Source organism: Microcaecilia unicolor, chromosome 13 (assembly GCF_901765095.1).
Source record: "Microcaecilia unicolor chromosome 13, aMicUni1.1, whole genome shotgun sequence".
NCBI lineage: Eukaryota > Metazoa > Chordata > Amphibia > Gymnophiona > Siphonopidae > Microcaecilia > Microcaecilia unicolor.
In genome coordinates, this window is record NC_044043.1 from 82866182 (window position 1) to 82892890 (window position 26709).

General features: G+C 42.1%; 1 protein-coding gene across 2 annotated transcripts in view; it reads right to left on the reverse strand.

Annotated features, from left to right (window-relative positions):
• Positions 1-26709, reverse strand: part of ACOT7 (acyl-CoA thioesterase 7) — a 204934-nt gene that overhangs the window by 94846 nt on the left and 83379 nt on the right. The window contains exons 4-6 of one of the 2 annotated variants that reach the window (XM_030185904.1): positions 19152-19243; positions 14670-14705; positions 10961-11075 (exon numbers count right to left, since the gene is read on the reverse strand). In XM_030185904.1, the coding sequence (XP_030041764.1) occupies positions 10961-11075; positions 14670-14705; positions 19152-19243 (243 nt within the window). The remainder of the gene's footprint in view (positions 1-10960; positions 11076-14669; positions 14706-19151; positions 19244-26709) is intronic. The other variant, XM_030185905.1, reaches the window with a different exon arrangement.

Below are 26709 nucleotides of genomic sequence, written 5' to 3' on the forward strand. Positions count from 1 at the left end.
TTTAAGAGGCGGTAAGGACTCCGCACTAAACAGGTAGCGCATGGTAACCTGACCGTGCCCATTTTACAATGTGGGATAAGCGTGCGCTGAGTGGGAAACTACCACGGGACGCCTCAGTGCATCCCGCGGTACGCCTGTATTAGGTCTACCGTGCCTTAATAAAAAGGCCTCATTGGTGATTAACTATCAATTAATAGCACCTTTACCTCTCGGCGCCACTTTATAGAATTGACCCCTTATGACTTTTCTCCCTTTCTGTGTCTGTGACAAAAGATCTTGCAGAATCAGGTCCATTGTGCACTGTGAATCAAAGTACATATCCTACCATGAAGAGGATAAAGCCAGATAAAACTGAGCTTTTTCAGCTTTTGCCTCTTCTTTTACTAAAAATTACATGTATAGCATGAAGTGCTCAGGAGTTTGCAAAAATGTTCATGTATGTGGAGCAGCCACAGGAAGAGCTCCCATAAACGGGATCTACGGCATTTACAACAGCATCAAAATACGTTAAATGCTATAACATAGGGGACTTTAGGTGCACAAAAACAGACAAAATTTTGAAATCACAACTTTTAGATCCTGAACACCATGATTAGGGATTCAAGAGCATACATATACCAATCCCTTTAAATCTTCTGGCCAATTTTTAAAGCCATTTCTGCAGGTGAAACATAACAACATAGTAAGTGGCAACAGATACAGACCTGAATGATCCATCCAGTCTGCCCAACAGTCTCATTCATTCTCAATTCTAGATTAAATCAACAATGAACTTGATCATGGTCTTTCTTTGTTGTTTCTGGGACACAGACTGTAGAAGTCCCCCCCCCCCCCCCCCAGCTCTACCCTTATATTCCAACTACTGGAGTTGCCATCAAAGCCTATCTGAATTTGTCTTGTCATTTGCAGGACACAGACTGTAAAAGTCTGCCCGGCACCGTCCTTACGTCCCAAATTACTGGAGTTTCTGTCGAAGCTCTCTACAATCCATCCTAAACCAGACTGCTATATGCGGGACTCAGACTGTACAAGCCAGCCCAGCACCGGCATTAGTTAAACAGCCAGAGTTGCCATCTAAGCATCACTTAACGTGCAAACACATATGCAACCCTTTAAGTTTTTTTTAATACCATTCATTTTCTAATTAAAGATCCTCTCTGTTCATCCCATGCCTTTTTGAATTCTGCCACAGTTTTTTTTCTTCACCACCTCCCTCGGGAGGGCATTCCAGGCATCAAACACCTTTTCCTGAAAAAGAATTTACCACCCCACAACCTCAATTCATGTCCTCTAGTTTTACCACTTTCCTTTCTCTGGAAAATATTTGTTTCTATATTAATACCTTTCAAGTATTTAAACGTCTGTATCATATCTCCCCTGTCCCTCCTCTCCTCTACACATATTCAGGTCTTCCAATCTCTTCTCATATGTCTTTTGGTGCAATCCCCATATCATTTTTGTCTCTTTCCTCTGGATCACTTCAAGTCTTCTTACATATTTAGCAAGATACTGCCACCAAAACTGAACACAATACTTCAGGTGGGGCCTCACCAACCATTTGTACAGGGGCATCAACATCTCCTTTCTTCTGATGGTTACACCTCTCGCTTTACAGCCTAGCATCCTTCTGGCTACAGTCATCGCTTTGTCACACTGTTTCGTCACCTTCAGATCCTCAGATACTATCACCCCAAGGTCCCTCTCCCTATCTGTGCATATCAGCCTCTCACCCCCTAACATATACGTCTCCCTTGGATTTCTACTCCCTAAGTGCATCACTCTGCACTTCTTTGCATTGCATTTTAATTGCCAAATATTAGACCATTCTTCTAACTTTTGCAGATCCTTTTTCATGTTTTCCACTCCTTCAGGGGTATCCACTCTGTTATAAATCTCGGTAACATCCACAAAAAGGCAAACCTTACCATCTAACCCTTCAGCAATGTCGCTCACAAATATATTGAACAGAATCGTCCTCGGCACTGAGCCCCGAGGCCCTCCACTACTCACCTTTCCTTCCTCTGAGTGAATTCCATTAACCACCACCCTCTGGCATCTGTCTGTCAAAAAGTTCCTAATCCAGTTCACCAATTTTGATCCTAACTTCAGCCTGTCAAGTTTATTCAAGAGCCTCCTATGAGGAACCGTGTTAAAGCTTTGCTAAAATATAAGTAGATTACATCTAGCACACATCTTCGATCCAATTTTCTGGTCACACAGTCAAAGAATTCAATCAGATTCATTTGGCATGATTTAACTTTGGTAAAACCATGTTGTCTTAGATCTTGTAATCTATTGGATTCCAAGAAGTTCAGTATCCTTTCCTTCAGCATCGCTGCCATTACTTTTCCAATAACCAAAGTGAGGCTTACCAGCCTGTAGTTTCTGCTCTTCAGTCCCATTGAATCTCCCCCATCTCCAAGGATTTATTAAAAAAAAGCTTTACAAGGACCCGCTAGAACCTCGCTGAGCTCACTCAATATCCTGGGATGGATCCCATCTGGCCCATGGCTTTGTCCACCTTTAAATTTTCAAATTGTTCAGAAAAGCCTTCTTCCATGAACGGTGCTATATCCACTCCATTCTCATATGTACCTTTGTCAATCAATCATGGTCCTTCTCCAGGATTTTCTTCCGTGAACACAAAAGTATTTTGTTTAGCGCAGTGGTTCCCAAACCTGATCCTGGAGGTATCCCAGCCAGTCAGGTTTTCAGGATATCCACAATGAATATTCATGTGAGAGGTTTGTATGTACTGCCTCCAACTCATGCAAATGTACTTCATGAATATTCATCGTGGATATCCTGAAAACCTGAGTGGCTGGGTGCTTCCAGGATCAGGTTTGGGAACTACTGGTTTAGCACGTTTGCTTTTTCCTCATCATTATCCACATAGCAATTCACAGCATCTTTCAGTCTTCCTCCTTTCATTAATATACCTGAAAAATTTCTTGCCGCCCCCTCCTTTCGTTTCTAGCGATTTTTTCTTCTGCTTGCGCATTTGCAGGACATATATCTTTCTTGGCTTCTTTCAGTTTCATCCGCTATTTCTCTCTGTGTTCCTCTTCCTGAGTTTTTCTGTTTTTTTTTTTTTTGTTACATTTGTACCCCCCCCCCCCCTTTCCCACTCATGGCAGGCTCAATGCGGCTTACATGGGGCAATGTAGGGTTAAGTGACTTGCCCAGAGTCACAAGGAGCTGCCTGTGCCTGAGGTGGGAATCAAACTCAGTTCCTCAGTTCCCCAGGACCAAAGTCCACCACCCTAACCACTAGGCCACTCCTCCACTCCATTTCATGAAAGCCAACTCTTTAGCCTTTATTTTCTCAGCCATTTGCTTGGGGAACCATATCGGTTTCCCTTTTTCTCTTGTTTTTATTTACTGTCCTTACATAAAGGTTAGTAGCCATGTTTTTAGCTCCTTTAAGCCTGGACCACTGCTTTTCCATTTCTCTTATATCCGCCCAGCCCATCAGCTCTTTCTTCAGGAATTCCCCCATTTTACAAAAGTCAGCATGTTTGAAATCCAGGACTTTTGAGTTTTGACTGGCTGCCCTTCCCTTTAGCTGTTATATCAAACCAAGCCATTTGATGATCACTGATGTCCAGGTGGGCAACTGTTCGGACATTAGATACACTTTCCGCATTTGTGAGCACCAGATCCGGCATTGCTCCCTCCCTCATGGGTTGTGTCATTTGTCTGAGAAGAGCATTTGAAAAGCATCCATGATCTTACTTCTTTCCGATTCCGCAAATGTTTTTAATTTTTTTTTCTTTTTTTTTCTGATAAAATAGACAAAACAGTAGAATGCATGTATTTCACATCCAACCTCAGATTGCATGGAAAGATTCTAGAGGAACTCATGTCCCCCCCCCCCCCCCCCCCCCCCACCATACACACACACTCTCTGTGATATGTTGCTAAGCAACTCGTGTCTTGCTGTCTGAAACCCTGCTCTCTTCTTAAAGTTTCAAGCTAACTAAAATTAACATGAAGAAGCCGCACTAAAATAAGGAAAGAATTAATTCTCAAGCATTAAAAAAATGTCTTCAAATGATGTCATGCCTTCAACTTCAAAACTATTTTTATTTCTTATTAACTATATTTCATTTTTTTAACTCTTATTTTGAATCTGTGATTTCCCTCTCCTAATATCTCAGCATTACAAATTCTGGTTCTATCCTTATGTGCAGCATACAATTCTGTGTTTTTGACAGATTGGAGAATATGTAGAAGCCAAAGGAAATGATTCACAAATGTTTTTTGTGATACTAGTCCACTTAAATAGGAAGACATAAATGTCAATAAACACAAAATATAAGGCAATATCTTTTTATAATGCTCAATTAAAACATTTCCTATCAGATCAAAAACAAAGGAAATATTAGATTTTACATAATAATTTTCTTTCCTATAATCCCTCCAGTCATGTGGTCTATGCTCTCCTGGCAGCAGATGAGGACTGAGAACTATGAAGTCAATAACATCGCGCTGCATAAGTATTCTGTGCAGCCAGCAGACAGTTGGTATTTTGATAACAAAGCAAAAGGTGAAACACTGCCTGATAACCAGGGAACAAACCAATCTAAAAACCATTAGAACTAAAAATGAACTGTATCCCTTTCCAACTGAAGAAAATTGCTCAGTCTCATTCTTTAATCTTGCTCATCTGTGCAGAGAATAAGGGCAAATTATGGACCGGTCTGGAGGGGCTAAAGCAAGAAAATTAACAGGTAAGACTTAATTTTTACTTGTTTAGCATCCTTCCAGAGTAGTCCAGAAGCATGAGGAATACTAAAGCTGTGAATTAATCTTTATTCTCTGTGGTGCCCTTTTACTAAGGCATGCCCAAAAGTGGCCTGTGCTGGTTTAGGTGCGTGTTTTGGATGCGCGCTGGTCCATTTCCTGAGCGCAGCTGGAAAAAAGGGGATATTTTAATGTGACGGAAAATGAACGTTCGGCAAAATGAAAACCAGCGTGCATTCATTTTCGTCCTGAGACCTTAACGCCACCCACTGACTTAGCGGTAAGGACTCATGCACTAACCGGGCGGTAAGAGTGCAGCGTGTGCCAACTGCCGATTACCACCGGGTAAGGGCCCCACGGTAGAAAATATTTTATACCGAATGTTTTGGATGCATGCCAAAAATGTAATTACCGCTCGGGGCACATGGTAGCCGTGCAGTAGTGGCAATTTGTTGCGTGCTGGATACACATAGGCGCCAATGACTCTACTCAACAGAGTGGATTTGGACAACGGCTAAATGTAGTAGCGCGGTACGGGATAATTTGGGCTCCAACAGGAGATATTACCTGGGATTTTACTCTCTTGGAAGATTGAGCTGTCCCCTGATGAAGGCTGGTGCCAAAACATGGCCGAGCGGGGTAACTTCTCAATAAAATTCCTTGGTGAACCCTTGGTTTCATTTCCTAATTCCTTGGACCGCCACTGCAGGTTTTTTTGGACTTTGGCTATTTCTGCGAAGGTCTTTTTCCTCTTTTTTTGTCTACTCAACAGGGGTCAAGGTGGGAACACAAACAACTGTCCTATCTGCAGCCAACACTGCTGCACCAGTGCATCTGTGCCAGATGACCTATTTTCTTTTCTGTGACTGAAGAATCTGGGTGCCTTCACTTTCTCATAAGTTGTCATAAGGTCCATCACTAGCAACCACAACTGTTGGACTATGAAGGCAAAATGCTCATCTGCTAGACTCCATTCACCTGGATCTAAGGTGTTCCTGCTCAAAAAGTCCACTGGCACTTTCTGCATGCTGGCCACGTGTGCCACCAACAGCTCCAGAAGATGCCTTTCTGCCTATTCCATAAGCATCCTAATCTCTTCTGCCACTTGTAGGCCACTGCTGATACACTATGACACCACTTTCCTAAGCAAATTCCTAACCAGACGCTGACAAGCTCCTGGAGAAGCTAAACTAACCAGCCAGTGGCCTCCTGGCTCTCTCTGAAAGACTTCTTTCTGATTAACCAATCATCTAGATTTGGATGAACCAACACATCCTTTCTCCGCAATTATGCCACCATGACAACTATCACCTTGGCAAATGCCTCAAAGCTATGGCTAAGCTGAGTGGAAGCATTTGGAATTGGAGGTGTTGTCCCAGGATCACAAATTTCAAATAACGCTGATGATCCTGCTGAATACGCATATGCAGATATGCTTCCATCAGGTCCAGAGACATGAAGAAATCTCCTTGCCAAACCACTATTATCACCAAATGCAATGTTTCCATACCTTGTTCTAAACGTTAAGCAGCATATCAAATGCTATAAAGCAATAAACATAAATATATAGAACCTGGGACTATGTAAGGCCCTGTTTATATGTTTGAGGTCTAAAATAGGCTGGAATAATCCTTCTTTCTTGGGAAACAGAATAAATCAAGTATCTGCCTGTTGCTCTTTCCACTGGAGGAAACAAGACAACTTCCTTCAGGTGTATTGAACTCTGTAGGGTTGGGTTGTTTGCTTCTCCTTTTATCAGCAATCTGCAAGGATATTCCAAGATGATGTGCAGGGGGGTGCTGAAATTTCAAGGTGAATCCTTTTCGAATGACCGCTATAACCCATGGATCCAAGGTTATCTGGGTCCACCTCCAATAAAACTGTCTTAACTGTCCTCCCACAAGGAGGACTAGAGCACTGACCCCGAAATCTTCATTGCGTGCCTCAGGTACTTCCAAAGTTTTCAGTCTCTGGATTTCGGGCCCCTTTGCAGCCACCTCAAAAGGACTGGGTCCTTCCCAAGGACCTACTGTGCTGAGATCCACTCATGCATCCCAGCCAATATTACCTGGCTCAAAGAAACAGCCTCTATCTCCTTGACAATGAGTTGCACTCTTGGGGTATTCCTCCAGAAGTCTATAAATCTTGGTCTTCCCCAATCCACCAATAAAATAGTAGCCATCTCCAAATAAACTGCTCCCAAAACACTTGTGAAAGATCTTTCCAGCAGATCTTCAATTAACTGCTACACTCAGTGGAAACGAGCTTGGGCCACACAGCCTCCACAGGCTGCTGCCTGCAGAGCCAGAGCTGCAACTTCAAAGGTCTGCTTCAACAGAGCCTCCATTCACTGATCCAGGAGATCCTTAAGAGCCATTACACCCTTTATAGGAATGGTCATCATCTCAATAATTGCCGACATTAGCACATTCAATTTTCAGAGCTGTAAGGGTTCATCCTTTGTTATTGGAAACCTTGCAATGGATTTTTTAAACTTGAGCTCTGCATCTGGGGTGAACCACTCTGCCTAGTGCAGTGGGAATGTCTTGGCTGGCTTCTTAATAACTTCTAAGAGGATCCTCTACCTTTATATTTCCTGCCAGCTGTTCCTCAGAAGTAAGAGCCAAGAGCATCTGAGCAATTAGTGAAGACAACTCTCCCCTATAAAAAAATCTATACTACCATGGCATCTTCCCCAAGAGGTACCTCATCCTCCTCCAACCACTCTTCTTGGGGGTCTACTCAAGCCTCAAGCAGCTAACCATCAGGGTCCACAGAGTCCTCTGATCCCAGTGATCCATCCTCATCCCAGACACCTCCAAAACGGAGCCTTGATTTCTTGGTCCCAGAGGGCCCTTCCATAGGTTGCGGGACAGATCCTCCACTATCTAGATCTTCTTAAGACAAAAAGAACAAACTCAGGTCTGAAAGCCTATCCCACGAACAGCTCCAAACTGCAGTCCCTAGGCCTACAGACAACTTCTGAAGTCTCTATTTTGCTCAGTACTGGAGGTCCCTCAAGAGTTAAGACTTCTACTGCTGAGTCTAATATGGCAGTGTTTTCCCATCAAAATGGGTCCTCTGTCAGGCCGGAAAACTCCTGAGAATGATGACTGCCGTATTGCCTCCTCCAAATGCAGGCCCACTTCAACAGATGTTTGGGAATCACTCTGATGAAGCCTGCTAAACAGGTGCAGCAGGTACCACCTGCAAACAACTCCAACCAATGGTGTCTGCATATTGTGCAGTGCCAGCCATATGCCATACCTACTCCACCCCAACAGCCCCACAATGAGCTACAGGCCTGAGTCCCATGAGTCTCCTATTCTCCTCCCTCCACACCAAGACAAAACTGCCCTGATTGCTGCGGCTAACAGGACTGAAGAAAGATTTACCCCGTCTCTCTTTTCTCTCTCTCTTATTTTTAATCCAGGTCCCCCTTCCAGAAGCAGGAAAAAGGGCTGAGGAACAAGACACCTAGATTCTCCAAACGGGGGACGTTCCACAGGAAAATAACAGGACAACTGGTTTAGCACCCCAAGGCTCTTCTGGAGTGGCCCAGCCAATCCTTGTTTAATTTCTTTATAATTATTTTTTAAAATCTTCCCTTCTCTTTTAACCACTTAAGGGAGCCCCAAAACTAACCTCACTAGATCTGGCTTACCACACTGAAGCTCCAAACTGCAAGGGATGCGCCTTACTATCTGCTGGAGACTGAGAAATACTGTTCAAGGTTAGATTTATTTGATATCCTGCTTAGGGTCAGACCATCAAAGCGGTGTATAAGTCAAAAACGGCATAATATTTCAAGAGGCACACAAGCAACACTTAATCAAATTATAAACAGGAAAAACAAAATAAACTTAGAAACAAAGTTCTGCTGTGAGCCAACAGGCTCTGGCTGGATCATCCATGCGCACTCAAAGGAGTGAAAGTCAACAATTAAAGGCTGCACGGAACAGGTGGGCTTTGCGTATAGCTTTAAATTCAGAGAGAGTCCACTCTTCGCAGAGTTAACGGTAAGGCATTCCACAGAGTGAGGCCCCTAACATTAAACATGGAAGTTGAATAGGTATACAAAGGCACAGATAGATGGATAGGGATAACTAGCAGCTGCTGTTGACTGGAGAGTAATGTCTTAGAGGGGATGCAGGGAAGCAGATGTGAAAACAAAAAAAAGCCGACGAACTGGAATATAAAACTTAGTAACAAGATTTTATAATTAATCTGGTATTCCACAGGAAGCCAATGTTCAAGCTGTAATAGCAGTGTTACGTGATTAAATTTATAGGCTTTAAGAAGCAATTTAACAGCAATATTTTGAATCAGTTGCAGTCACTTAGTCTCCTTCTGGCCAACGCCTCCCCCCCCCCCCCCCCCCCCCAAAGCATGGCATTACAGTAAAATATACATGTTTTTAAAAACGCGTGAATGAGAACACACAAGGCATCTTGGTTGAAGAGATATTAGATGGAGCGAACACAGTGTAGATGGAAAAAGCATGTCTTGACTGTTGACGAAACATATTGATGGAAGGACAAACTGAAATCTAAGATGACTCCCAACACTTTGAAAGAGTCACTGGGTGTCGTGGAGGGGCATAATCGAATGGGGCCGGCTCCGTAAAGGGGCAGAGCCAACCGTATTATCGAAAAAGATGGCCGGCCATATTTTCTTTCGATAATACGGTCGGGGCCAGCCAAATCTCAACATTTAGGTGAAATGTTGAGATCCCCAGATTTAGATATCGCCGGATTTAGAAATGGACGGCTTCGGTTTTCGGCCATAATGGAAACCGGGCCCGGCCATCTCAAACCCGGCCAAATGCAAGCCCTTTGGGTCATGGAAGGAGCCATCATTTGTAGTGCGCTGGTCCCCCTGACATGCCAGGATACCAACCGGGCAGCCTACGAGGCACTGCAGTGGACTTCAAAAATTGCTCCCAGGTGCATAGCTCCCTTACCTTGTGAGCTGAGCCCCCCAAATCCCCCCCCCCCAAAACCCACTCCCCACAACTGTACACCAAATAGCCCTTATGGATGAAGGGGGGCACCTACATGTGGGTACAGTGGGTTTGGGGGGGGGGGTTTGGAGGGCTCAACATTTACCACCACAAGTGTAACAGGTAGGGGGGAGATGGGCCTGGGTCCACCTGCCTGAAGTGCACTGCACCCACTAAAAACTGTTCCAGGGACCTGCATACTGCTGTCAGGGAGCTGGGTATGACATTTGAGGCTGGCAAAAAATATACCTTTTTTTATTTTTGGTTGGGAGGGGGTTGGTGACCACTGGGGGAGTAAGGGGAGGTGATCCCCGATTCTCTCCGGTGGTCATCTGGTCAGGTGGAGCACCTTTTTGAGGCTTGGTCCTGAAAAAAAGGGACCAAGTGAAGCCGGCCAAATGCTCGTCAGGGCCGGCTTTGTTTTTTCCATTATCGTGCGAAGCCGGCCATCTCATAACCACGCCCCGTCCCGCCTTCGCTACCCTGCCAACACACCCCCTTGAATTTTCACCGGCTCTGCGACGGAAAGCAGTTGGAGCCAGCCAAAATCGGCTTTCCATTATACCGATTTGGCCAGGTTTAGGAGATGGCTGCCCATCTCCCGATTTGTGTCGGAAGATGGCCGGCGATCTCCTTCGAAAATAAGCAGGAAAGTGACCCTACCTATGGCACAGGAAGATGAAGGTCAGGGGGTAGAAAGTTTTAGTAAATGCTTGCAGACAAGTTTTCTGACTGTTTAGCTGCAGTTTATTATCCCTTATCCAAGTTTCTTTGCAATGTATCTTTGTCTCTATCAGTGCAGTGTAGAAGCGTCTATGGGGTCCAAAGGTGCCAAAATCTGTCTATTAGCTAAACAGGATACTAATGTAGTGACATCACTGACTCAGTAGTCTCAATCTCCTGGGAGGAGAACATAAACACTTTTCTAAAATAAAACTACAAGTTCTTTTTAATCTTTCCATGATCAGAGACTTAGACATCAATGCTTCTCATCTTCTCAATATCTATAAAGATAGCACGTCCTTTAACAAACCATACAGTCTTCTCACATTCAATGTTCAAATATCTTTTGGAGTCTTTTCATTTAATGGAGCACATTGGAATTGCAAGACCATATTTCTCAGAGGTTTATGAGGCTATATCATCAAAGGGTGGTGGGGAAAATTACTTAATAAGAGATGTTATTAAGAATGTTAATGAATGCATGTTCACCTGGATTAACAATGGGCAAAATAACATTGTCAACTTTATGCTTGGTTTCCAGTCGCTCTAGTTTTTGAGCTTCATACCGTTTTTTCCCTTCCTCTTCTTGTTCTTTTCTTTCATACTGAGAAGAAAAACATAAGAGGCATCCTGAATATGTCAAGTATTCTGACAGCTTGAAAATATCTTGATGAAAAAGATGAACAGAACTATTAAAATCTCCATCGTAATGAGTACAAGTTATTCCATTTGTGCAATCAGTAAAGCAATACTGTGAAAGGGAGATCAAACTGTGGGCGCAAAAATTGAAATAAAAAAAACTTGCATTTAAATAAGTCCATGAGTGCAGATCAGAGAGCGAAAACCCCCTGGCCACAACTGAAATGTTTATTTTTAACATAAAGCAGAAGACTAATAGGTTCTTAAATCCAATGGATTGCCTTAGTGCTTTAAAAAGTGATCAGAAATAACAAAATATAATTATATACCTTTTAAGTATTTTGTTTACCTGCTTTCAAGTTTGAATATAACAAATTTTTGGAATACCACTTTTTAACAAATAACTGACAAAACTGCCATTCTTGTGAATAAATTTGCCATGTTAACGATGAATTTCCCGACGGGTCATGAGATTACATTTAACAAATCAAATGATAAAATACCATATTTCTTCATAAGCTCACACATCAAATATACTTCATATATTTCATTTTCACATCAATATATAGCATCACCAACAAACTCAAAGTACACTATGGGGAATGCTACTAAGGCAGGTTAGCATTTTTAATGCGACTTTAAAATTAAGGCGCATTAAACACTAACACGCCAATATATTCCTATGGGCACATTAGCATTTAACATGTATCAACCATTAACGACCATTAAAAACGCTAACGCACCTATAGCGTGCCTTAGTAAACACAGCCCTAAATCATTAGTCCAGTTCCACAGCTTAGCCAAAAAGCAAGTTTTAATTGTATTATTTTCCAGTGAGTTCTGGCAAAACATGGAGATGACACGATACACCTGAGGGATGAGTTCAGCCTTAGAAGTTTTACTTCCAATTCTGAGGCAACAAAGGGAGGGAGGGCAATTTTTAACCTGATTGCGAGGATTTACACCAACTGAATCCTGGTGTAAATCCTCATGCCTAAATTCCAGAGATGCCCCTGATACACCCATGACCCCCCCCCCCCCCATTACCACACCCCCTTCATGGCGCTATAAGTAAATATGCACACGTAAATTTAAATTAATCTCAATTAGCACCAATAATTATTAGGGCCTAATTAATGCTAATTGGCTCTTCAATTAAATTGCGCATACAAATTGGGTACACACCCAAATTTACATTAGTAACTCTGAGTGCTATATACAGAATTCGGGAGAATATGACCAAGATAGCTGGAGTTTTTAATGTTGTTTTATAGAACTGTACATGCCCGAGCATACGATGGTTATTTGACAAGATGTCTTCATGACAAACAGCAATAGTAGTACAAGCATTCTATCGCTCACATTTTCTAGGTTCTAGGAATGCTTGGAAAACCAAGTTATTTACCTGTAGAAGATGTTCTCCTTAGACAGCACCTTTGATTCCTCTCAAAGTTTTTGAGCCATCTCACCACATATGTGCGCCACTTCCCACCTGCCGCTGTTACATAGCACCACCCCAGTCTAGTAATAAACTAAGAGTATGTAAGGACTTGCAATCTGTTGTCTCAGGAGAACACCTGCTAGAGGTAAGCAACTTGTTTTCTCTGCGGACAAGCAGGATAGGTACTGGCTGCCTTCAACACAGAAAGAGGAAAACAACTTCAATAGGCACTGCGATAGTAAACACTAACAAATATTTTTGGCGCCTATAAGCCTTTTTCGTTCTCTTCTTTTCTTTTATTTGGAAGGCAGCCTAGAAATAAAGAGAAATGGGCCTGAAGGATGAAGCTGGATTCTAATCCCCAAAGGATTCTAGAGGAGAGACTGGCCAAATCTACTAACACTTCAGGAGTCTTTCTAAATAGTACTGAGAAGTGAATGTATGAACTCTACAAATTTCCGCCATGGAGGTCGATCTCAAGTGGGCTACTGATGCAGCCATGGCTCTGGCATTACAAGCCATTTCATGACCCTCACAAATCAAGCCTGCTTGGGCAAAAGTGAAGGAAATGCAGTTTGCTAAACAGTGTGAATTTGCTGATGGGCATCCCCTTCCCTATTAGGGTCAAAAGAAACAAAAAGCTGGGTGGGCTTTCTCTTACAATCCAATGCACTTTCATCTTTGTAGGAATGATACCTTGGGAAAAATATTGATAGGAGAATTAACTGATTAAGGTAGAAATCTGATACCACCTTGGAAAGGAACTTTGAATGAATGGACAGAACCATCCTGTTGTTGGAGAATTTGGTATAAGGTGAATCTGTTACTAGAGCCTGGACATCACTAAATCTACACAGTGACATCATCACCACAAAAACAAGGCCTTCCAGACCAAAGGTATTCAGTGGCTCAAACGGAACTTTCATTAGCTGGGTTAAAACTATGCTGATATCCGATGACATCCCCATGACTGTGGGAGGCTTGACGGAAGACCACAGTAGAAGAACGCTCAGAATAAATTGAACACCTAAAGGTTGTACAGAGATGGGTTTACCTTTTACATGTTGGTGATATGCGCCAATTGCACTAATGTATACACTAATGGAATCAGGTTTCAAACCTAACTCAGAAAATTGTAGAAGGCATTGAAGCAGTTTTTGTGTGAGACAGAAAAAGAGATCTACGGTCTTTACATCAGAAGGCAAACCTCCTGCCTTTAAAGCTTTAAGACCTTCTTAGTGGAAAGTCTTCTGGTAGTAAAACACCACACAAAAAATCATACCAATTACCCAATGTAGCAATAATTATTAAAGGCCCAAAAAAGTTCCACTGAGGTCAACTGATGGGATGCGGCAATTTAAGAAATTTTTGAAAACAAACTTGTTCGTGCATGCCTTTTTGACTTCATGAGTGCATATAATGGATGTTGATTATGAATTGTACTGTCCTATTTTATTTTCAGTGTTTTATTGTAATATTTTAGTTATATATTGCATGTATGTGTGTATGTTTATTTGGAACCCACCTAGATATTAAGGCAGGATATAAGTTTTAAAATAAATAAAGAAAAAGTGTTTGAAAATGGCATGCTTTGCCTACAATTTGATTTCAAAGTTGAAAAAGAATACTTTTATAGTTACACAGAATTGTCAAATCAGGTTATTTCTGTTTTTTCCATGTAAATATATATAAAACAGAGAATCCATTCACTTTTCTTAGAAGCTGCAAAGTGTCCAATTCTTTCATTACCTTCCCACCCACTCTGCTCAAGCCACATTCAAATGTTTTCCCCATTAGATAACGACATTTTGATAAACTCAAAAAGAAAAAAGCAATTTGGCTTCGGCGTGCATAAAAAAAGGATGTACTTTCAACCACTGCCTATTTGTACATTGCACACATGGTGTTATGAAAGCCAATTTAAATACAAAATCACCAAGCAGAATCACGAACAAAGTTTATTTTCAAATGCAAATATCTGGAAAGTTAAAACTATGCACAGTATTTGTTAGTAATAAGTATATTCCAAGTAGTTTACTGCTAGAGTGAGAAAGTTATGTAATATGCTTGGTCCAAAAACCAGGTTAAATGTGCATATTGTTACTCTGAAAACCAGACCTGTTTGCAGTCCCCGAGGACCTGTGCTGAGAATGCCTGGAATAAGAGAAAATAGATTTATTAAAGCATTATATTCATACTGGGAGAATTTGAGGTAATATGACTCATTAGGTCATGTACCAGAACATGAATCATAGCCATTGGGATACCCATCACCATGATTATAGTCAAACATTAAACTTTAGTACACTGGGACTGCCAAAAATATTATGAGGATACTTTTCATTCTAGATTAGAGTCAAACTAGACAGCAAAGTCTGTAAGAACAAAATACAAAAATGAAAATCAGATTCCGTTTAGCATTTTTTTCTATTTATTATCCATCCTTATATGTATCAACGACAATTCACTGTAAAAATATTTTTCTCAACATTAATTCAATACAGTTCAATGACATGGCAGCAGAGACACCATCGGGGGCTGATTTCTTAAAATACTTATGTCAGTTTTGCTCTGAAGTGAAAACTGCACATGATTTATCAACAAAAACTAGCACATTTTCAATGGAAAAAGCACCAGTGTAAAAAAAATACTTTCATGAATGAGGTCTTTTGTGTTCTGGCCAGGAAAGTTTAGTATCATTTGCAAGGTTTGAGCACATTAAGCAGAAATGCTTAAGGCAAAGAACTAATGGCCTTCTGTGGGTGATTCCTCAATGGCTACGAGGACACCAAAGGAGCTCTGTCTTCACAAATGTCTCCCCCTTCCTTGCCCCAGAACAGAATCTTAAAATTTACCTGACATACAGCCTAAATTTATATAGCATGTCCAGATCAGAAAACAAGTGTTTATGCCCATATATGCAAAAAAGAGATAGCATTTTATCAAAGGCTTGATGAAAAATGGTTTTGTTTGAATTAAAAAAAAAAATTCATATTTTCAAAAATAAGTACATATCAGCACTTTACAGGAAACTATATAGTCCACATCAAGGGAGATAGAGCACAAAAAATACACAAAAAAATTCCAAAAAGAAATGAGTAATACTATAATTACATTCTACCTAGAAAATATCAAGGCAATCTAACAAACATTAACCACCTACGATTATATTATTTAGCTTCCCTATCAGTAGTTTTTCTAGCTGGTCTGGTTCAAAGACATAATTCACATCTGGAAAGGTAATTATACACTTGGAAGGAAATTTTAGGAAAAAAGTAGCTCCTAGAGCTAAAACTCTAGCTTTTAGTTGGAGAAACTGTCTTCGTCTAAATTGAGTGACTCAAGACACATTAGGAAATATCTGAAGTTTACCTCAACAAACTAAATAATCTTTCTTTTTAAAACAAGTTTTCAATGCCAAAGATCTCTCCAATTCTGATGCAAAAGAAACCAGTAAAGTACAACGCTCAGTGTGTACTGAATTGTTTCTAAAAAGGCAGTTAAATCTAACATCTCATGTCTTTGGCGCCCCATCAATCTGCCTTGCTTTCAGAATCGTCTGAGGAACACAACAACATTTAGTAACCAGAATAGTATGTGCATTCAACAACATTAAGACTTCTTGGAAATATTTTCTCAATGAAATCTCAGCTGGTAGCAATGAACATACAGGAAAATTAAGGAATCTCAAGTAAGGAGACTTAAGTTGGTTTTCTAGTCTTTCAATCTGTCTATGCAGAAAAAGACTGTCTTTAATCCCTGATGTTCCAACCTGTTGTAAAATAGCAATATGAGATTCCAATTTTTTTAATAGAATCATTCATTTGTTGAGATTTTACTTCAAGTACTACCAACTTAGGAAACACCTGTTGAGAAAATTGACAGAGCTGCTGTACTGGGCCCTGTAGTAGAGCCTCAGTCCGTTTTACCACTGTCCAAATGTCCAAAAGAAAAATCTGAGAAGTCTATACTTCCCTTGTAGGAACGTCTACTGGAAACAACACAGGTTTCAACTGATCAAAGGGTGATGGAACAGGTGCAGATGGACAACATGAGGCTAAACCTCCTTCAAGGGTGGAAAACCCTTCTTTGGGTAACCCCCCCCCCCCCCCCCCCCCCCGACGGGAAAGAATGGAAGGAACAGGTAGTTCAGGGGTAAACCTTTCCCCTGAATTTTGGGAAGTACCGGAGTCCAACCCCAAAGATAAAGAAGGAGGAGTATCTTTCCTAATTACCACAAGATGTTTCTCCACTAGACCCACTGCTACTGGTGTACTGGCAACGGGAAGCCTGGGTTTAGCTTTATGTTTCCCCATCTAGAAACATCAAACAAAACAATATACCAAAAAGCAAAGGAGAGGAGTGAAATTCCAAACCTGGATCTATGGCTCACAGTGGCTCCAAAGTAGTTCACAATGGGCCCTTTGACCATGCTGCAGGGGTTAGTGAGATTTTAAACGTTGATGCCAACCCGCCTTGATTACATCAACGGGCGCAATGTTCCTCTGCCTACCACAGTCAGCTCAAAGGTCCTCCAAGAATGTCCCACTGCAACCAGGTACACTCTCCTCCACCTCCGATACCAGCAGGGGTTAGCGAGATTTTAAAGGCTGATGCTGACCTGCCTTGATGATGTCAATGGGCGGCGCAATGTTCTTTAGCCTACCACAGTCAGTCCTTTTTAGTAATTCCTCAAAGTGAGTTACATTCAGATACACTAGGTATTTATATGATTACAAGTAGCAGCAGTGGAAGTTGAACCTGGATTCCCCCTGGTTGTTGTCAAGTGCTCTAACCACTAGGGTAATCTTCCACTCTTTGCTTTAGTAGTCTCAATACTAGAAGGGTAAAGTACAGCCCACATGCCAAAATCAGCCCAAGGGACTTTTTAATACAGTAGTTGAAAATCATTTAATTGAATAAATAGGGTGACTAGTCTGCCCTCCTGTAGCTCTCTGTCTCTGCCAACATCATCATTAAAAGCCCAGAGTTAAAGGACTTTCGTGACAACATAGACACAGCAAGGAGCATGTGTCCTTGTTTCCCCTGAACAAAAGCAGCAGGAGGAGGAACCATCTATCTGTCCTATGGGAATGGAGGAGACAGCCATGGGGCTGTACCAAGTAGAAAGCAATGGTCAGAGCAGAAACCTGTGGAAGCTCACTGGGCTGAAATGGAAGAAACCTGAAAAGTGCCATGGGAGGGGGGGTGTTGGGAGATGCTGGGGTCTGACTAAGGAGTGTTTCTAGGTTCAGAGAGAAAGAAAGAGAGAGAGAAATAAGATGCTAGAGTCTGTCTGGGAACAGTACTGGGGTCAGGGATGGGAAAGGAGAAACTAGCTGGGGAGGAGGCAGGCAAGCCAGGGATAGGTATAACAGAAGAGGAGTTGGATTAGGGGACAAGGTGACTGTTCTCTGCTTTGTTTCAGTCTCACTCCACTCCTCCTCTTCTTGTCAGGCTACCTGGAAGGGAGGAGCTGGAGACTGAAAAGAAGTGGTGTTAACTGTGTTCCAGGCAATTTCTCCAAAAATTAAGCCCTGTTGAGGAAAGTATGGGGTCAAATGCTGGGGGTCTAAGTGGAGAAAGTGCCAGCCTGTTTTTTTTTTTTTTAATTATTATACATGCAGGCAACATTCTAAATAGAACTGCTGTGATTCTGCTGAGTATAATGGGAATTGTAAAGCCTTAGGCTTTTTTTTTTTTTTTAAATCATGTACCCAGACTATGTAACTTTTGGTTTTTTGTTTTGTGGGGAGGGGGGGATCCTGACTACTGATCTAAGCAAAGATACCCCCTCACTCAACTCCATAATGAGCTCCCCAATACACACAAACACACATACATACTGTACATCTAAATATTTGCAGATTTCTTTAATAGACCGGATAAAGTCTATCGATCCAAACTGACCATTAGGAATAATTAAGATATATCAACAGAGAAAGTCTTAACCACGGCCCAGTGTTCACTTGAGTTACTGAACCACAGTCTAACTACAGTCTATTGCATGGAAACCTTTTGAGTAACTAGTTACCTTAGCTCACTGCAGAAGAACTGTTCTTTAGGAGAACAAAACAGGAACCAGATTATAGACAGCAATATGCTAATTTACTGTGGATACTGCTGCCTAAGTGCAGCACACTACAAAAACATTCAGTTCAAAGGCCCAGATCCTTCAAGACATCATTGGTTCAAATAATTAAATCTATAAGCTAACAGGGAAATCAGATAATGAAAGGCAACAGTCCCCCCTACACATGACCTTGTGGCATTGGCTCTTTCTAATGATCATGCTAATTGCTTCTTTTTGAAAAATATCCTGAAATACAAGCCTAATAAGCTCATTTTAGCACTGATTTGATGGGGGAAGCATAGCTCTTGAAAGCTAGCCACAAATGTAGCTAGTACAATAAAGAAAATTGTTGACCTTTATTTCCATGCAGCTTCTAACAGCAATTTCCGCCCAGCTAATGCCATGACAGGGTTAAAGGTCTTTGGCAAAACTTAAAAACAAGTGTGAGCTAGCAGATCATGCCCACACTTTTGGGTATGTCACAGTACATAAAAATTCATATTAAATTAAAGTGCTCATAGATTTACCGTAATTGGAGGAACTTCAAGGATCTTATCTACATTCTTCAGAGAGAGGGCAACGTACCAAAGAGTGGCTCTGTTAGTCAACTTCTTTGCACCTTAAAAAAAACACACACAGGGAAAAAAAAACAGTTTAGGTAAAGAAACACAGCTGTGCACTGCCATGAGGATCTAGTTTCAGTTCCTAGGTTGCATCTTGTGTTTCCCTGGGCTAAGGGGCAGCGAAGGCAGTGTTCATAGCCCCAGAAGGGAAGGACACCTAAATTGCAATTCTATAACTAGACACCCACATGTATATACTATTTGAGCACAAAAATGTACAGGATACTGTCACTTTCACAGGTGAGTGTACACTTACGAGCATAACTACATACCCCCCAGATTCTTTATATGGCACTCAAAATTGGGCGCTTATATTTGGGTGTGATCCAAGATCTGCGCCCAAATAAACTGGCTATTGAGCCGATTAGTGCCAATAATTGGGTGCTAATTGGCACCAATTTGAATTTAGGCACACATCTTGCTAAGTGCTATTCTATAACAATGTGCGCCCAAATCCCATAGTCTGCAACCCAAAAGGGGGCGTGGCCTTGGGAGGTGCATGGGCAGGTCGGGGCACTGATGTGCGCGCAAATTGGGTGCCGAGAATTACACCTGGTTTCAGCATGCGTAAGTCCTGGTGCCCAAATCAGCGCTCAGTTCTATTCTAGAATGGGTGCTCATCTTTGACTGCCCTTTATAGAATAGCATTGATCACCCATTTTTTTCAGCACCGATTTTTTAGCTCCATTTACAGAATATAGTCCATAGGGTGTAAATGCAAGGAGGGGTGGAGTATGGGTGATGCTGCCACTTATGCACTTATTCACTCTGCCGCTCCCCAGTACCTCTCCACTCTTGTCTCTCCCTACGTCCCCCCTCGAGTACTCCGTTCTGTAGATAAATCTCTCCTATCTGTCCCTTTCTCTTCTACTGCTAATTCAAGACTCCGTTCCTTTTATCTCGCTGCACCTCACGCCTGGAATAGACTTCCTGAGCCTGTACGTCTAGCCCCGTCTTTACCCGTTTTCAAGTCCAAACTCAAAACCCACCTCTTTACCACTGCTTTTGACTCCTAACTCACTTGCCCTGTCCTTTATCCTCTTGATTCCCTTACCCTTAATTGTTCTGTCTGTCGCCTGTCTTATCTAGATTGTAAGCTCTTTGAGCAGGGACTGTCTTTTGTGTATGGTGTACAGCGCTGCGTATGCCTTGTAGCACTATAAAAATGATAAGTAGTAGTAGTAGTATGCACACAACTTACAGAATACTGTAAGTTGCACCTGCCCTTGCCGCAGTTACAGCAGGTCTATGGCTGGTGTAACTGCAGGCGTCTAAATGTAAGGAGTATTCTATAATGGAATCAGGGAGCCATTACCGAATATGCTCTCACCGCTTGTCACTGGGATGCCTAAGAGGAGGCACCCACTTACAGAATTATTCCCCTAGTGGCTTGATGTAGGACCTATGATTTCACTGCAGGATTCCGTAAGGATCTTTAATGTGTGGTCCCCCAGGCATGAACTTTCACAGAAATAACAGGGCTATAAATTCAGAAGAAATATAAAGGAGAGGAAAAATTCCTAGGTAGTTGTGAAGGCTGGCTCATGGAACTGTAGCCCAATAGAGGCCAGTTCCAATTAAGTAGGAAGTCCAAAGTGACAGCAGGAAACCGGTCAGGACAAAAATAAAGAAATACTGTTACAGTTATGTACAACGGTGCTTTATTAATCTTTCTGTGGCCAGGAGCCAATTTCACAGCCACAGACTAGAAAGCAAATGACCTCTGGAGACTAGAAAGCAAGTGACCTCTGGAGGCCAACCTTTCTTCTGTGCTGCTGTTCCCAGCCTTCCGAAAAGCATCATGGCTGATGCTGCCGTCATCCCCTACCTTCCGTGGAGCCCATGTAGGCTCAATGGGAGACGTGGCTAGTAATTTTATTTTGCTCACTCAGGTCATAATCCTAAATGTGGGTTTTGAGAGTTAATTTGTGGTTGTGACCCATGGCTTGGGAAACACAACTTATTTGGTGACCCTTATTTCAACATACAGAAACCAAAATTGGGTGCATGCCAATCTTTTATTCTTTTAATTTCATTTAGTTCAAAAACAGTCAGCAAGGAATTCATGAAAAGACATAACTACAGAAACCAGAGAACAAAAGGCTGCATTTGAAATACTGATGGATTTCAATTATTTAGAAAACACAGTATCATGGGCTTAAATTTTTGAACTCGTGGTTCCACAATGAGTTTTCACTTCGATAGCTGTTATGTATTTTCTATAAAAATAAAAAAAGCATGACACTTGGGAGAGTGGAGAGTAAAAGAGAAATAAGGCCATACTATTTTCCCAGACAGTAATTGGATGTGTTGCTGCCCTCTTGATATTCTGAGGTCAGGCTGCAAAACCACGGACAATAGGAAGAGACAAAAACAGGTATGCAAAGAATAGAGCTAAGCCCAGCTCCCCCTGTGTCTGTCCTCTTGTTCACAGTAATATTGTCTGTGTATAACTGTCACACATTTAAAAAAAAAAACCTCTCATTGCTCTGAATACGATCCTCGACAGTTCAATGTTCTCTATTATAGAGCATTTTCCTTGAAATAAAGATACAAGTGGACCAACATGGCAACGACATTAGAAGAAATTCAGATACACAAATATACCAAGCTGTCTAAAATTTCAACTTAAGAGTTAAATGCCCTTTTGGAATATGTAATTCTTTAGATACGGTGAAAATATTTTTCTCTGGTTTCAGAGATATTTTAATAAAATGAAACTGATGCAGTACAAGTATGGGGGAAATTCTATAAATGGCGTCCACAGTTAGGTGCCGGGTAGATCTGTGCTAAACTTTGGGCGCAGCACATTCGCCTACGAAAACCTGGCATAAATGCTGTCGTGCAACTAATGGCAGTTGGGCGCAAAATGACCCTATGCTATAAAATCAGGCCTAATTACAGGGAACAACCCTGACTCGCCCATGCCCCTTTCCCATGGCCAGGCCCCTTTCTGAGCTGCACATTATAAAATTTAGGCATGCATGACACAGAACAGGGTGCAGGGAAAATCCATGCATAAACCCAAATGAGTGCCAATTAACACCAATTATACTGATTGCTAATGGCTCATTAACTCATTTTGGCAACCTATATTGAATCCGGCCCATAGTGAAAAGACAATGAACAAAACCTGCCATATCTTCCTAGGCAAATCCTAGCAGTTGATGAAAAGTAATATAAAAGGTAATTTTAGAACAGGTCACCTAGGTAGGATGTCCAAGTAGGCGCCTATTTGGAGCTAATTTACACAGACAACATAGGTGTCTATGAGCATTTTTGATATGACATCTAAATCTGACTTTGGATGTTTTGCGGAAAATGTCCAAAACTCCAGTAGCGAATATGGCATTTTCAAACCAGAAAAAGTCTATCTTTTTGTTTAAAAAAATGGGCATTTGTTAAACATTGTCCTCAGTGCTTCTATTTTTTTTTTTTTTGGACCATTTATCGAAAAAAAAAATCCATGTGAAAAACACACAAAATCAAGCCATTGGGACATACGAGGGGCTAGCATTCTTAGTAGACTGGCAATACACACATCCCAGGAAAGCAGTTGTATACCTTAGGGGGGACTGCAGTGGACGTCACATAAAAGGTTACAGGTATACATCTCATCATTACTCCCTTATATTGTATTGTGAGCCCTCCAAAACCCACCCAAAAACTTTTTTTATATCCCCATTTAAGAATACTGACATTAACAACTATATACATTTGAAGGTGATTAATTCTTTGATTTCTACCATGCACAACTTTGATTAGATACATATGTGGAACTTTGAGATTTCTCATTCATCTTTCTCTTTCAAAAAAATCAGTCACATTCCTTCTATTTACAATACCAAATTATAGGGCCCTTTTATCAAGCTGCTTTAAGCAGCTAATGTGAGTATAACTGGGCAGTAGACATAACCACAGGTCTGTGCTAGCATTTTCTGTGTTAAAAACACAGCCAACCAGGTAAAAAATCCCATGTTAGCTAATGCAAGAGTGTGTGGGAGCTGAGCATGACATGAGCAGGTGGAGGAATGGTCGGCTGTGACAGCTGGCACACGAGTTGCTACCTCATGAGGAGACGGTAAGTGCATCTGCGCCACTGGAAGTTCAGTGGCATAGCCACAGAAAAATGGTGGAGGATTACAGCCCTCCTTGCTTCCCCCCCCCAAAAAAAATCCTTCACCCCCCACAACATTCCTAAATCACAACCCTGAACTCCCTGATACCCCTCAATTCCAACACCCCCAACACTCCTCAATCACTGCCCCAAACCCTCCCGACACCCCCTGATCACAATCCCAAACCTCCAGATACAAAAACCCCACTCTCACCCCCCAACACCTACCTGGGGTCTGCAGTAGTAGTTCAGGGGGGGGTCTCTGGCCACAGCAGTCACTCTTCATTGTTGTCCAGGTCAGCACCATCATCCAAAACGACACCTCTCCTCTGCTAGCAGTAGGGTGACCGTTGTCTCTGCAGAGCCCCTGAACTACCACTGCAGACCCCAGGTAGGTTAAAGGGATGGGGGTCAGTACTGTGACTGAAAGAGTCAGATTGTGGAGGCCTGGGGGGTGGAGTTGGGACTCAGGGATTTGGATCAGAGGACAGGGGTCAGAGATATGAGACCTTGACTGGGGGGGGTGGACTACATCAGGGGGACAGATGCTTGGGGGGAGATGCTGCTGCAGCAGTATTTTATTTATTTTCAGTGGGTCTTGCGTCCTATGCAATCCCTGATAGTGTGGGTGCTCTCATGCTATCTTGCACTGCATGTAATGCGGAGTCGTACAGAAAATGTTATCCTGTGCAGTAAATGCAAAATAGATGCTGGGCACATCCACTGAATTTACCACTATTGTTTTGCTGTTAACATGCAGTAAGTGCAAAATTTACCAGATTTTAGTAGAAAAACCCCTATATTCACTGTTTCATTCAAAACTCAAAATTCTTTCTACTACTACTACTATTTAGCATTTCTATAGCGCTACAAGGCATACGCAGCGCTGAACAAACATAGAAGAAAGACAGTCCCTGCTCAAAGAGCTTACAATCTAATAGACAAAAAATAAATAAAGTAAGCAACTCAAATCAATTAATGTGAACGGGAAGGAAGAGAGGAGGGTAGGTGGAGGCGAGTGGTTACAAGTGGTTACGAGTCAAAAGCAATGTTAAAGAGGTGGGCTTTCAATCTAGATTTAAAGGTGGCCAAGGATGGGGCAAGACGTAGGGGCTCAGGACGTTTATTCCAAGCGTAGGGTGCAGCGAGACAGAAGGCGCGAAGTCTGGAGTTGGCAGTAGTGGAGAAGGGAACAGATAAGAAGGATTTATCCATGGAGCGGAGTGCACGGGAAGGGGTGTAGGGAAGGACGAGTGTGGAGAGATACTGGGGAGCAGCAGAGTGAGTACATTTATAGGTTACTACTACTATTTAGCATTTCTATAGCGCTACAAGGCATACGCAGCGCTGCACAAACATAGAAGAAAGACAGTCCCTGCTCAAAGAGCTTACAATCTAATAGACAAAAAATAAAGTAAGCAAATCAATTAATGTGTACAAGAAGGAGGAGAGGAGGGTAGGTGGAGGCGAGTGGTTACAAGTGGTTACGAGTCAAAAGCAATAAAGAGGTGGACTTTCAGTCTAGATTTAAAGGTGGCCAAGGATGGGGCAAGACGTAGGGCCTCAGGAAGTTTATTCCAGGCGTAGGGTGCAGCAAGACAGAAGGCGTGAAGTCTGGAGTTGGCAGTAGTGGAGAAGGGAACAGATAAGAAGGATTTATCCATGGAGCGGAGTGCACGGGAAGGGGTGTAGGGAAGGACGAGTGTGGAGAGATACTGGGGAGCAGCAGAGTGAGTACATTTATAGGTTACTACTACTATTTAGCATTTCTATAGCGCTACAAGGCATACGCAGCGCTGCACAAACATAGAAGAAAGACAGTCCCTGCTCAAAGAGCTTACAATCTAATAGACAAAAAAATAAAGTAAGCAAATCAAATCAATTAATGTGAACGGGAAGGAAGAGAGGAGGGTAGGTGGAGGCGAGTGGTTACAAGTGGTTACGAGACCCATATATAACAACCAAAGCAACAAAAGATTTCCCTTAAGAAAAGCTTTTCTTAATACAAAAGATCTAAGAAACCTGAACAAACTAAGGCATTTGAAGGAACAGGGGTGGATTTCTGATTCTATCCTTAATGTTTACTGATAACTTTTTCAGTATCTACCAAAAGATAAACTGTTGTGCTATTTACACCCCTTCTTGTTGTGCCCGTAAACTGCACTGATACTATACTTTGAAAGGCGGTATATTGAATGATCCAAATAAACAATGGCTATGTCATAAAATAACAGCACACAACATGCTCTACAACGGAGACAGAAAAATTACAAGACTGTACAAAGAGGAGCTATCAATAAAATACACAATAGCACAGTTGAAAAGATAGTGATCTGCAATTTCATAAATCAAGTAGAATTGTGGAAGCAAGCAATTTCAGAAACATATAACAATGTGTTTCCATTAAAATATCCACCTTATGGTTTATTGAAGAACTGCGCTTAAAAGAAAAACATGAGTTATTTTTGTGGAATCGTTCAGATTTGTTTTTGTGTGTGTGTGTTATTGAGGAACTGATAAAGGAGACACAAAAGCTTCAGTGAGCTGAGAGGGGCTGGCACAGATTGAGGAAGTTGGAACCTACATCTCAGTGCACAGACCAAGCAAAGTGCTATAGAAAGAAAACTGAACATGCAGAGAGGATTTTCTTCATGTCTGCAACTGATTCAGAGAGAAATAAATCATCCAAAGGAACTAGTTCTGCTTCTCAAAAATCTAATACAACTGCCTCCAGTTTATACCAGAGTCACCAAGGAAAGTTTGCTTGAAGATACCTGGCAGGTGGTCAGACAGTATGCTCAAAACTTCTGTAGGACATAGTAACATAGTAGATGATGGCAGAAAAAGACCTGCACGGTCCATCCAGTCTGCCCACCAAGATAACTCATATGTGCTAATTTTGTGCATACCCTACTTTGATTTGTACCTGTGCTCTTCAGGGCACAGACCGTATAAGTCTGCCCAGCACTATCCCCACCTCCCAACCACCAGCCCCACCTCCCAACCACCGGCTCTGGCACAGACCCTACAAGTCTGTCCAGCACTATCCCCGCCTCCCAACCACCAGTCCCGCTTCCCACCACCGGCTCTCGCACAGACCGTATAAGTCTGCCCAGCCCTATCCCCGCCTCCCAACCACCAGCCCCACCTCCCGATCTTGACTAAGCTCCTGAGGATCCATTCCTTCGGCACAGGATTCCTTTATGCTTATCCCACGCATGTTTGAATTCCGTTACCGTTTTCATTTCCACCACCTCCCGCGGGAGGGCATTCCAAGCATCCACCACCCTCTCCGTGAAAAAATACTTCTTGACATTTTTCTTGAGTCTGCCCCCCTTCAATCTC